We start from the raw sequence: 13,054 nt of genomic DNA, 5'->3' as shown, positions 1-13,054 counted from the left end.
TGTCCTTCGAATTTTGATGCCTCTCTTGGTATTACGATGTGACCTCGGTTTTCAATATCCTACGTTTTGACGTGAATCATTCTTTCTCTCTCTCTCTCTCTCTTTCTTTCTCGCTATTCTTAATAATAGATTAGTGAATTAATTTTGAACGATTACGTATTAACATTTGTATAATCATGTTTACAAGTAATTGTTAAATCTCGATTGGTTGCAAACGATTAAATTTTCTATCAAATCGGTATTAGAAATCCGATGCCGTTTAAATGTCTAATTGGTATAATAAGGAAGACGGAAATAAATTTGTAAATAGATGTCGAGGATTTTTCGATCGACTACCGTGTACCGCTTATATCATGGTCGATCATTCCGCAAAGAAAGAAAAAGAAAAAGAGAAAAAAATTAACGAAGAAGGGGAAGCTAAAGAAATGGAGAAAAAAGAATAAATATAAGAGAAAAAAAATCTTGCATAGTGCAGCCTCGATCATATATTTTATTCGTATATACAATATACACGTATATATGTATGTATGTAATGTTAACCAAATCGATAGAAGGCAACGGTGAATGCAATCGTTTGGAATTCTATGATCGAACGTTCACGTCTCTAACGATATGTAGAATTCAAGTCACTAGATCGTTCGATCATTCGATTCTAAACACAGCGAATGTGTTACCGGTTTTGTTTTAGGTGCGGGAGTACCGCAACGTTTGGTATTTGCCGTGATGGGCTTTTTTGCGATCTTCAATGCCTACGTCATGAGAGTATGCCTGTCGATCGCCTTGACGCAAATGGTCATACCTAGTAATAAAACAACAAATGCCTCGCTCGACAATACTTGTCCTGTTTTTCAAGAAGATCAACCGGTAGAGCAGAAACTATCTGGCACTTACGATTGGAGCGTAGGACAACAGGTGAGGAAAGCCAGTTGACCGATCAAGAACGTATGACAATAATGTTTCCTCTTTACTTCTGATGATATGAACACAAAACGAAATATTTATATATACTATTCTAGAGTTCTATGTGCGATATATGCAATTTGGAAATTTGACACAAACATTTGATCGAATTTTATTCATTTTCACTTAACTCTCTTTCTTTCTCTTTCTCTATCTATCTATCTATCTATCCATCTATCTATCTATCTATCCATCCATCCATCCATCTATCTATCTATCCATCTATCTATCTATCTATCTATCTATCCATCCATCCATCCATCTATCTATCTACACATCTATCCATCTATCCATCTACTCATCTACATTTTTTGCTAAGCAGACACATGTACTAATATATCCTTTTTTTCTTTCTTTCTTTTGCTACATCAGAGCATGATATTGTCTTCATTCTATTGGGGATACATACTCACTCATCTGCCAGGAGGTCTATTGGCTGAGAGATTCGGTGGAAAGTACTCGCTCGGTTTAGGAATTCTTTCTACCGCAGTGACAACACTTTTAACACCGGTCGCAGTCGAATGGGGAGGAGCCACTGCACTTACCATTTTACGTTTCTTGATGGGTCTCGGCGAGGGTACGACATTTCCTGCATTGAACTCGATGTTAGCGCAATGGACACCTCCGGAAGAGAGATCGAAACTTGGCTCGTTGGTATTCGCTGGTGCTTTACTCGGCACAGTTTTCGGTACTTCCGTTTCCGGTGTGATTCTTCAAGATTCACCGATTGGTTGGGCTGCGGTTTTCTATGTTTTTGGTGCGGTAGGTGTATTATGGTTCATTATGTGGATCATATTGTGTTATAACAATCCGGACGAGCATCCGTTCATCTCCGAACGCGAATTGAAATATTTGCACGACCGAATGAGCGCTCATACACATAAGAAACCACCTTTGGTACCGTGGCGACACATGTTCACGTCAGTGCCATTTTGGGCTTTGGTAGCCGCTCAAGTTGGTCACGATTGGGGCTTCTTCACGATGGTCACTGATCTCCCAACGTACATGAACAACGTAATGAAGTTCTCGATCAAGAACAACGGTTATTTGTCCTCTCTTCCGTATCTCTGCATGTGGATTTCTAGTTTAATATCTTCCTGGTTGGCCGACAAGATGATCACAAGTGGATTTATGTCACGAACGAACGTACGAAAACTCGGGACGACGATAGCTTCCATTGGACCTGGTGTTTTCTTAGTTGGGGCATCCTACGCCGAATGTGACAGGACCATTGTCGTCGTTATGTTTACCATCGGAATGACTCTGATGGGTATGTTGTATCTATTTATTTTTGCCAAGGCAGGAGAAGAAAAGAATCGAAAGAAAAATAGAAAAACAAAACGAAACGAAATACTTTCTTTCAACAGGTACTTTCTATCCTGGCATGAAGGTAAACGGACTTGATCTCAGTCCGAATTACTCCGGCTCGCTGATGGCTGTGGTAAATGGAATAGGTGCTTTAAGTGGTATCTTTACACCTTACATCGTAAGAGCACTTACGCCGAACGAATTGATGACCGAATGGAGACTCGTATTTTGGGTCGTGTTCGCTGTTTTCGTTGTTACCAATTTAATTTTCGTATTTTACGCGAGCGGAGAGGTTCAATATTGGAATGATCCTGAATTCGTAAGAAGAGATAGAGAGGAAAGGCGGCGTAAACACGATATTGAGAAACAAGAGAAAGCAGGAAAGATATCGTCGTAATCACAAAGCGATGAGAAAATGATTCTTCGTCGAAATGATTTCACTCGTTTAATTCTTTTTTCTTTCGTCTTTGTTATTTTTTTTTTCTTTCCTTCTTTTTTTTCTGTTCTTTTTTTCTTTCGTCATTTTAATTTTAGCAAAAACAATTGGATCTCCTCGTGTCTTCGGTCGTGCGATCATACTCTTCTTCAAGTATTCTCTTTTTCTTTGTCTCTCTTGCTCGACACGACGAACGTCAATCGAATCGATCGATTTTGGATTTAAATTTGATTAGATTTGAGTACTTACGATTAAAACAGGACTGATCTACAGTTCTTTTATATAATCCAAATTTCTTTTATAAAAATCGACTATCTGAAGTTTTCTGTCGTAAAGATTCAGATTTCGATAATTTCTTGATATCGCGTAAAGATCTTACAAATTTCTATTTGACAAAATAATTTACATTGATTTCAATTGAAAATATTCATTTTGAAGAAGGCAGTGTTCGAAAGAACGATTTCGCTTGAAAACAAAACAAAAAAAATTATTTTTCTTATCAAGAGTCCAAGAAAGGGAGACTGATAACACGACAACGGGTGCTATTGAGAACATTGAAATTGTAAGATTTTTTGTTTCTTTTTTCTTTTTTTTTTTTTCTTTTTTTACATCATACAACGGACATTCAGCGGCGCTCTCATTTTTGCGTGCTCCCGTTCAATGCGGTAATGTTAATTATTAATTAATTTTGACGAACGATCTTGCGAAAAAGAGATCGGCATATGCGTAATTTTATTAGATTAGTATATATCAATTACGGATAAATATTATTCATTTGAATAACGCCGTAAAAGAAAATTGTGCAATGTAAATGCATTAAGATGGATGTTAATTCGTAGCGAGTTATTATCTTATACACATGGTTACTGGGTAATGTCGATTCGAATTCTATATGCGTCGTAATTCGTGTAATAACATGCTTTCACTATGTTGTGTTACGTGTTTCGCGCTTTGCTGCCTTTCATTGCTCCTTCGAAATAGCCCCGCCGCAAATTGCATTACCCAATCGACGAATTAGCAATGCAAAAAAACTCGAGCTGCGAAATACAAAAATGTTAAATTTCGGCGATATTTGAAATATTTTAGGAATGTACTTTATATGTAGGAATTATTTAATGTATATGCAGATATATATATATATATATATATATATATATATATATGCGTATGTATATGTATAAATTACGGAAAAGTACAAAGAATACCTTTGACTTTTCCGAGACTTGTAAATAAAACATGCATGGTGATATTTTGTATAAGGCATCGAGTTGGAAGATTTCTCAAAAAATAAAAAAAAAATAAATAAAGAAAAAAAAAATATAAGAATAATAAAATTCTTCAATCAATTTGTTAATTTGTAATATCGGAAATATTCGATTGTTCTTTGTTTTCTTTCGTTTCTTTTTTTTTTTTTTTTTTTTTTTTATACGAATAAGTATAATGTATTACGATATATAACGTAATTTATAAAATTCCTTTATTGAATAATACTTTACACCCAATGGTACTTTAAATTGATAAGTTCTTAGATCACTCAAAGATAAAATCTAGATTGATTACATATATAAATATATAAATGAAACCATCAATATCCTTATGATCTTGATAAAATTTAGATTGATTACAGTATGTATGTGTACATATATATTAAGTGGTCAATACCTCATGATTTTATAAATGAGAGTACTTTTAACGTGGTCTTAATTGGTAGACAATATCGGATAACATCATATTGAAGAGCAATGTAGTTAACAGATATAGAATTTAATTGTAAATTTTCCATACTTGATAACTTTATAATGTACATTTTTCAAATATATATTAAGAAAAAAAAAAAGAGAAAGAAAAGAAAAATGATGACTTTACTTGTTTTAGATTGTATTAATCTTTTAATTAATTAAATCGGAACTTCTTATCGAATTCCTGATAACATCGAATAGATTAAACTTGATTCCACTTTATTCTATCTATTTCCTGTTAAATAATTATTTGATACTCTATTTTAATAATCATATCCGTTTACCTTTGAGACTTTATATAGCAATGTAAACATACTATTAAATAATCTTTAAAATTAAGAGTAGATTTTAGTTTTTATTTCAATGCATGTTAATTTACTAGATTAAAAAAGATACGCTTAGCGCTTTCGTGACGTAACACAAGACAACGATATTGATTGGTTAATTTTAACGATTGTATATTCGTAAGCATTATTATACTGCAAGCTGATTGGTTGACGCCGATAGAATGAGCCAATGGCAGACGTTCCTTCAGGGAACATTCAATTCTTTTCTCATTTACGTTTGGTTACGTTAAGAATTAATTTACGTATCTATATACAGGGATGAAACATAATTATAATTTATTCTCGAAATATTTTATAAGAAAATAATATTTCAAATGCATTTTTTCGCGTAATATATAAAGTAAAAGTTATAAGCCAATCACGTACGACGATGTAGGAATATACCTCACGTGATTGGTTAAGATCAGAGAATGCGAAAATCTTTAAAAATATCGATATTATTCGATAATAAAAGTCTATCGGGAGCGATTGCAGTGGTGAAACGATATTTGACTAAAGATATTTCTAAACAACTTCAGACCATTCTCTAACGTTTATTGTATATATGGAGTATGTATGGCATGATTTGACCGTAGGTGTACAGCCTTTTTCGTGATCAGAGTACAAAAGGATCTGCATACAGATATCATCCGTATGATAGAAAGGACGATTGAAAACGTAATAAAATTTAATAAATTAAGAAATTCGGAACGAAAAAAAATACTTATTGTATAAAAGAAAGTTGTTCCTCGAAATCAGTGGAAGATGCAGGAATCTCAACCGAAAAAAGGGAAAAAGGGTGAGGAAACATTTACTAGTCATTTTTATATCATTTAATTTTATAACAGACAATGTTTATATTAATCCACGTATATGTTATTACATAAATCGAAAGCTATTTTTCGATCTAACAACTGTCGTCTGCTTTTCGTTTAACCTCAATCCTGCCGATAACATATGTGCTTCATGTAACCAACATTTCGTCTCGATATATTGTATTTACGTAACTTTTCGTAATAATCTATCTATTAGAAATTCGATGAAGTATTGTACATTGAAAGAATTGTACGATTATTTTATAGATTACATTGTTCATTTTATAACGTCTATATTTTCTCTATAATATGTGAAATAATAGAATAGCAACATATTTCAAATGCGAGGAAATGAATATTTATATAATTTATTATTACAGATATATGTTGCCAATTCTAACGAATTGAATTTTTTCTTGACATTATCATAAATATTTGAATTTTATACATTGCATGTGCGTATGTTACTATCTTTTTAAAACGTTATACATGATTTAACGCTTTATGATTAATTCTTAATGTATGATATTGGTATCATAAGACAAGATGGTTATAAACTAAAAAAGTATTTATCCGTATGAATAGCAAGAAGAAAGCGTAATGATAGCGACGAAGACATAGAGAAAGTTTTGGCAGAATTAGAATTGGAATATTCTGGACAGAAAGCACCTGTCAAAGATGTTAAAGATATAAAGGATGTTAAAGAAATTAAAGATAATAAAGAAGTGAAAGATGAATCGGAACAAAAAGTCGACGAGGATAAAAAGAAGAAAGCAAAGAAGGATAAGAAAAAGGATAAAGGTGAAAATAAGGATGTAAAGGAAGATTCGAAAAACGACGTTAATAATGAAGCGGCTGTCGACGACGCAAGCGTTACCGCCGATGACGATATGGAAGGTGGTACCGTAAAAACTGCAGCTCAAAAAAAGAAAGAAAAGAAGGAACGAGAGAAGCAAAAGAAATTGGCTCTAAAAAAAGCAGTGAGTAAGAGAAATTTCAAACGCGTCGTTAGCATACGATATGTAATTTAATCGATAACAAATTTGATCGCAGGAGGCTACCAAAAAAGCTGAGAGCGGTGAAGTAACGAAAAAACCTGAAAGTAACGAAAAGCTAAATGAGAAAAATGTGGAAGAGAAAGTACCTAATACTGCGGAAGCCGAGGGAGATGCGGGTGAAGCTGAGGAAGGAAAGAAGAAGAAGAAGAAAGGTGCTAAAGAGGAAGCTAAAGAAAAAGGTATTTCGTTACACTTTGTTCCTTACACTTGCACGACTTTACGCAATATTTCTAAATATGATTTCCACGTACTAAGAGGATCCCAACAAACAATTTCTACATAAATAATATATTTCTACATTTATGTTATATAAATAAACTTATGATTCAGCTAAAGGACCGGGTAAGAAGACCATCGCTGCTATGCAAGAGGCTTTAAGAAAATTAAAGGAGGAGGAAGAACGATTAAAACGAGAGGAGGAAGAAAGGATAAGGCAAGAAGAATTACGGGAGAAAGCTAGATTAGAACAACTTCAATTGGAACAAGAACGGAAGGAAAGAAAAAAATTGAAGGAAAAGCAAAGGAAAGAAAGATTGAAAGCCGAAGGAAAACTTTTAACTACAAAGCAGAAACAAGATAGAGCTAGAGCTCAAGCCATGATCGATGCTCTTAAAGCTCAGGGTTTAGATTTGCCTGATGTGGGAGATAAGAAACCTAGGGCAGGTACGTTTCCAAACGAATATTTTCCAATGAACGATTAATAACCGTTCTTCGACTTGATAATTCGTTTTGTTAGGAACGAGAGTAAGACAACAAAATAAGATAAAACAACAAGTGAGCGTGGAAGAAAAAGATGATAAGAAATCGGAAGATACCGAAACGGATACGGATCGAGTTCAAGTTGAAATAGTTGATCAAACGCCAAAGGATGTAAGCGAGAAAAAGGAAGAGGAGGTAAAGGACTCGTGGGATGCTGAAAGTAGCGGCGACGAACAGGAAGAGGAAGGTAACAATCTTTATATATTTTCTCGCATTTGTCATTCTTATTGTCCCCTGTCGTTACAAAAGAAGATGTTAATAACATAGATAAGTCGGACGAAGCGTCGAAAACGCCCGAGGAAACCAAGGAAACGATTTTATCCGATCATCAAGATAAGTCGCAATTGGAAGCGGACTTGGAGAAGAAAGAAACGTCAGAAAGCGAGTCCGAAAGTGAAAGCGAGAGTGAATCGGAATCCGAAGATGAGAGCGAGGAAGATAGTGGATTGGAAGATAAGGTACCGGATGCCGCACGTAAGAAGGAACGTGCGCAAGAACGTATACAAAATCGTCGAATCGAAGCAGAGAAAAAAAAATCGTTAGATAATTTAAGAGCAGCTGTTGTTTGTGTTTTGGGTCATGTAGATACAGGAAAAACAAAGATTCTCGATAAATTAAGAAGAACCAACGTGCAAGATGGCGAAGCAGGTGGTATTACTCAACAAATCGGTGCTACCAATGTACCCATTGATGCTATACAAGAGTCAACGAAACATGTGAAGGGTGTAAGTACATCGTTGCAAAGATTTTTTTCTCCCACAGATTATATCCTAATCAACTCACTCTCTTTTTCCTTTCTTCTTTTTACACAGTTCGCTGATAAGATATTTAAGATACCGGGACTTTTAATAATAGATACGCCTGGTCACGAATCCTTCAGTAATCTTAGGAGTCGAGGATCTTCTCTTTGCGATATAGCAATTCTAGTGGTGGACATTATGCATGGCTTGGAACCACAAACGATCGAAAGTATAAATTTATTGAAAGCTAAGAAGTGTCCGTTCGTTGTTGCTCTTAATAAGATCGACAGGTAATTAAAAGATTGATCGTTTTACGATATCAATGGTAATCTGCACGTTGTTAAACGAATCGATATTATTAAACGTTAGATATTTTCTTCGGACAGGTTGTACGATTGGCAAACGATGAATCGAAAGGATGTTCAGGATATTATAAAAAGTCAAGCTATTAATACGCAACGGGAATTTGAGAAACGTTCGAAGGACGTTATAGTGCAATTTGCCGAGCAGGGCCTAAACGCAGCGTTGTTTTATGAAAATCCGGATCCACGTAGTTACGTGTCTTTAGTTCCTACGAGTGCCATAACAGGTACGTGCTATTAGAAATAATCGTATTAATTTATAGTCATAATCGAATTCAATGTATCGAGAGTCTGAGAAAATGATGTACATGTACAATTTCCTTTTTTTTTTTCTTTCTCTTCTTTTTTCTTTTTTTTTTTCTTCTTCTATCATGTAGGTGAGGGCATGGGAAATTTGCTAGCATTAATAGTCGATGCTTCCCAGGGCCCGTTAGCTAAGAGACTAATGTACAGCGAAGAGCTTCAAGCTACTGTACTAGAGGTTAAAGCATTACCTGGCTTAGGAACTACGATAGATTGTATTCTAGTCAATGGTATGTTGAAGGAAGGTGATACGATGATAGTCGCGGGAACTGATGGACCTATAGTTACACAAATTCGTTCCCTTCTTATGCCGCAACCGTTAAAAGAATTAAGAGTAAAGGTTGGTCGTTTAAATGATTTATTATCCAATTATGATCCTATATTTTCTTTATTATACGTTCTTATTATTCGTTAGAATGCATATATCGAGCATCGCGAAGTCATGGCCGCGCAAGGTGTTAAGATCGCTGCGAAGGATTTAGAAAAAGCTATTGCAGGTATATTCGAATAAACGTTAATTATTGTTATAAAATTAATTCGACCAAGCTAACAATATTCCTTTATATATCTTCTCGTTTAGGATTGAATCTTCAAGTCGCTCAAAAACCAGACGAAGTCGATGTCCTTAAAGAAGAAATATCGAAAGAACTCAGCAGTGCTCTTGGAAATATACGACTTGCCGAAAGAGGTGTATACGTCCAAGCATCAACATTGGGTGCATTAGAAGCTTTGTTAGATTTCCTTAGAAGCAGCAAAATTCCGGTGAGTGATATCGACAAATTTAGAAAACAAATTTTATATATATATATATGTGTGTGTGTGATTTCTACCGTACCTATGTGCGTCGATAAACGATCTTTTATGTGTCTTAAAAAATGAACTAGATGTCGCCGCGTGTCATTTTTTTCTTTCCGTTTTTCTTCTTTTTTTTTTTTTTTGGTTTCAAGCTTAACTCTTTCACTAGATGTCGCGATCAGTCGTAAAAGACGGCGAAGGTTCGTCGCGTTAACGTAAAACCGAACGAAAAATTTATTAATTCGATAACTTCGAAGAATCATCGGATATTAAACATAAAAAAAAAGGACACGATGGAAGGAGAATGAACGATCGTAAGCAATTAGTATTGTTCATACGAATTTTTATCCCGCTATTAATTGGAAATATTACACACAATGCATAAATTTTAACTAATATCTTACGAGTTACTAAAACAAAAAAAAAACAAAAAAAAAATTCTCTTTCTTTTCTCTCCTTTTTCTTTCTTTTATCTCTTAAATAATCGCACGTAAGAGTAGAACGAACGATGAACGATAAAACCATTGGAAAGGTAAAACTCCATTTTTTTCAACGTACATGTACATACGAACAACGATGCAACCTGTTCCGTTGCGCGTATAGCTTTGTCGTTGTTGGAATTGGTTCTTTTTGCAAAATTTTATAACCGCAAAAACTCTAGTGTCTTGCAAGCGATCGATGTGTTACGAAATGGTTGAGAAAAGGATATAAGGTACAATGGTAGATGTAAGAGAGAGAGAGAGAGAGAGAGAGAGAGAGAGAGAGAGAAGAGGTAGGGAGCAAAGTAGCGAGAAAGAGAGGGAAAGAGAAAGAAAAATAAAGAGGGAAGGAAGGCAGGCAGGCAGGCAGGGCTAGTCGTACACACGCATCGCAAACGAACGCGTGTTCGTCGTCGCTCAAGGCAGGAGAGGAGTGATAGAGGGAGAGAGAGAGAGAGAGAGAGAGAGACAAGAACAGAAGGGTATAACAGAGAGAGAGAGAGAGAGTGAGCAGCAACGAACCACTTCCTTCTTAACAGTTTAGCAGGATACGGCTCATTGGTCGCACACGGTGCTTGTAGTCGTGATCCATCGTGCTATCAGCCGTGCGGTACATCCGTGGGCACGCCTCGTAGTCTTCTACAGGGTGTCTTAATTGCGCATTCACCGCCATGCGAGAAAGAAAGAGAGGGGGGATAGATTTGAACTTTGCGTCTATCGGTTTAGGACGTATCAACGTATAAAAAATATTTGATTTCAATTATATACCGTATATGGGAAAAGAAAAGAGAAAAAAAGAAAAGGAAATCGTCAAATATTTTTTATTTCTATAGGTAAAATTCACGTTAACGGGAAGCCGCCATTTTGTAAACGAGTAGAGGTTATATCGAATATTGTAACTGCGTGATCGAAAGAGAGAAAGATATATATATTTATATTTATAAATTTCTTTGATATTGAAATGTGTTTATTAATGATAGATATTAGTAGAGAATGGATATGAGTAGAGATTGTTTCGCATATCGTAGCTACGCGATTAAGATATATATATATATATATTTGTAATATTTAATCATTAATTTCTTCGATATCGAAATATTGTATTTATTAGTGATCGATAATTCGTAGAGAACAAAGTATATAATTTTCTTTTCGCTTTCACCATAAAATTATTTTCTTTGAAGCGTTTACCACGATTTTCACGATTTTTTAAAAGGTTAGAATATACGATAGAGAAAAAAAAACAGAAAGAATGAAAATGAAAGAAAGAAAGAGAGAGAGAGAGAGGAAGAGAGAGAGAGAGAGAAAGAGAGAGAGAGAGAGAATGTTGGTTTGTTACTAATCGAAGTAACGTATCGTCCGAGGCGGCCTTAAGGCTGTCCTTGCTCGGGTTATGAATGGGCTCTCCCCCCCACTCTATCTCGCACGATCACGCGGCTACGTGACGTCACGTTTATCGCATGCACGCACAGCCGAAGAGGTAGCTATGTATATAGACGTACGAGCGACAGCGCGTACACGTATAGCCTATCGACTACGTCCTCCGTATACAGAATACACGCATATACATACACATATATTCACACACGTGTAACAATCTCACGTGGGGACTCCAAATAAGTACGATATGTCTGTATATATACATATGTTTGGAAAGGGACGAAGGAACACCGTGCACATGTATGTATGTATATATGTATATATGTATAAGAGCGAGCTTCCAACATGAGGAACCCTCTCTCCTCTTTTTCTCCTCCTCATTCTCCTTCTCCTCCTTCTCTTCCTTCCTTCTCCCCCTTTCGTTCGTTCGTTCGTTCGTTCGTTCGTTCGTTCGTTCGTTCGTTCGTTCGTCGAAGCTTGCTCGCGCACGCACGCACGCGCGCACGGATGTGTGTAGGCTGAAAAAAAGGAATACGTGACCAACGTACAGGAAACTGCCCACACTGGGAGCGAGAGTACCGTGGGTGGACGGACGGTCGGAGGGTGGGAGGGACGGAGGGACGGAGGATTCTCGAATCGTTTGCCTTTTCGGCATAAAGGGTTATGCACAACCGAAAAGGAGTGAATACTCGTTAATGAAACTGCACGTACTCTACGTGATATGTGTATCTGTGTATATACATACATATATACACTCGAATATTTATATGTATGAGAATGATACGTGCTTGTATAAGTATGTCGATATACATAGGATGTCCATTAAAGGAGAGCACACGATTTCTGTATCTTTTCAAAAGTAGAAAAGCGTATGATTCTTTTATTCTTTTTTTTTTCTTCTTCTTTTAATTTTCTTTGATTTCCTTTTTTCCTTCTTTCTCTTTTTCGTTTCTTTTCTTTTCTTTTCTTTTCTTTTCTTTTCTTTTCTTTTTTGTAAGCGAAAGCAATGCACGCTTACAAAAAAGTGCAATGCACCACTTTTCTTTTTCACTTGTTCGATTATTATAACCAGGAAATGCAATTTCTCATTACGTCGCATCCGTCGATTCATTTTTGCGCTCCACGGCCCGTATGGGAACCGCCGGATATTTCTTTCCTTCTTTTCCTCTTTCTTCCCTCTTCTCCTCTCTCTTTCTCTTTCTTTCTCTCTCTCTCTCACTCTCACACACACACACACACACACACACGAATACACTTACGTACACACGCGTTCGCGCACTTACATGTATTTATCTATATACCTACTAACTCGTACACAGACAGGAACTTCTCTATCTCTCTTTTATCCCCGTTCCTTCCTTCTAATAACGACGAAAGATCGCACGATTTCTAGCCCCGCTAGATCGTACTAGGTAATCGTGAAATTATACTCTCCTCGTTTCTTCTTCCTTTATAACGATCTATGTACTCTTACGTTTCGTCGTACAGATACGCACACTCGTTATTTCTCTCTCTCTCTCTCTCTTCTTATTTTTCTTTTTCTCTTATTTTTTCTTTTTTCGTTTCTCTCGATCGAAACTCGAGTTTTTGACTT

At 35.8% G+C, this 13,054-nt stretch overlaps 2 protein-coding genes across 3 annotated transcripts in view; both read left to right on the top strand.

Annotated features, from left to right (window-relative positions):
• LOC122628765 (putative inorganic phosphate cotransporter) overlaps positions 1–3,177 on the top strand; it is a 9,787-nt gene extending 6,610 nt beyond the window's left edge. For both annotated transcript variants that reach the window (XM_043811379.1, XM_043811380.1), the window contains exons 2-4: positions 689–912; positions 1,333–2,230; positions 2,328–3,177. In XM_043811379.1, coding sequence (XP_043667314.1) covers positions 689–912; positions 1,333–2,230; positions 2,328–2,665 — 1,460 coding nt within the window. In that variant the 3' untranslated portion in view covers positions 2,666–3,177. The remainder of the gene's footprint in view (positions 1–688; positions 913–1,332; positions 2,231–2,327) is intronic.
• A 2,066-nt stretch (positions 3,178–5,243) lies between these two features.
• The window catches only part of LOC122628691 (eukaryotic translation initiation factor 5B), a 30,091-nt gene continuing 22,280 nt past the window's right edge, over positions 5,244–13,054 (top strand). The window contains exons 1-11 of the mRNA XM_043811220.1: positions 5,244–5,568; positions 6,170–6,564; positions 6,638–6,821; positions 6,973–7,305; positions 7,379–7,588; positions 7,669–8,126; positions 8,214–8,431; positions 8,528–8,730; positions 8,881–9,146; positions 9,222–9,303; positions 9,387–9,568. Of these exons, the coding sequence (XP_043667155.1) occupies positions 5,535–5,568; positions 6,170–6,564; positions 6,638–6,821; positions 6,973–7,305; positions 7,379–7,588; positions 7,669–8,126; positions 8,214–8,431; positions 8,528–8,730; positions 8,881–9,146; positions 9,222–9,303; positions 9,387–9,568 (2,565 nt within the window). The 5' untranslated portion in view covers positions 5,244–5,534. The remainder of the gene's footprint in view (positions 5,569–6,169; positions 6,565–6,637; positions 6,822–6,972; positions 7,306–7,378; positions 7,589–7,668; positions 8,127–8,213; positions 8,432–8,527; positions 8,731–8,880; positions 9,147–9,221; positions 9,304–9,386; positions 9,569–13,054) is intronic.

The sequence above is a fragment of the Vespula pensylvanica genome, chromosome 4 (assembly GCF_014466175.1).
Source record: "Vespula pensylvanica isolate Volc-1 chromosome 4, ASM1446617v1, whole genome shotgun sequence".
Lineage (NCBI taxonomy): Eukaryota > Metazoa > Arthropoda > Insecta > Hymenoptera > Vespidae > Vespula > Vespula pensylvanica.
The sequence above is the reverse complement of the archived record's forward strand: the minus strand, read 5'-3'. Positions and strand labels throughout refer to the sequence as shown.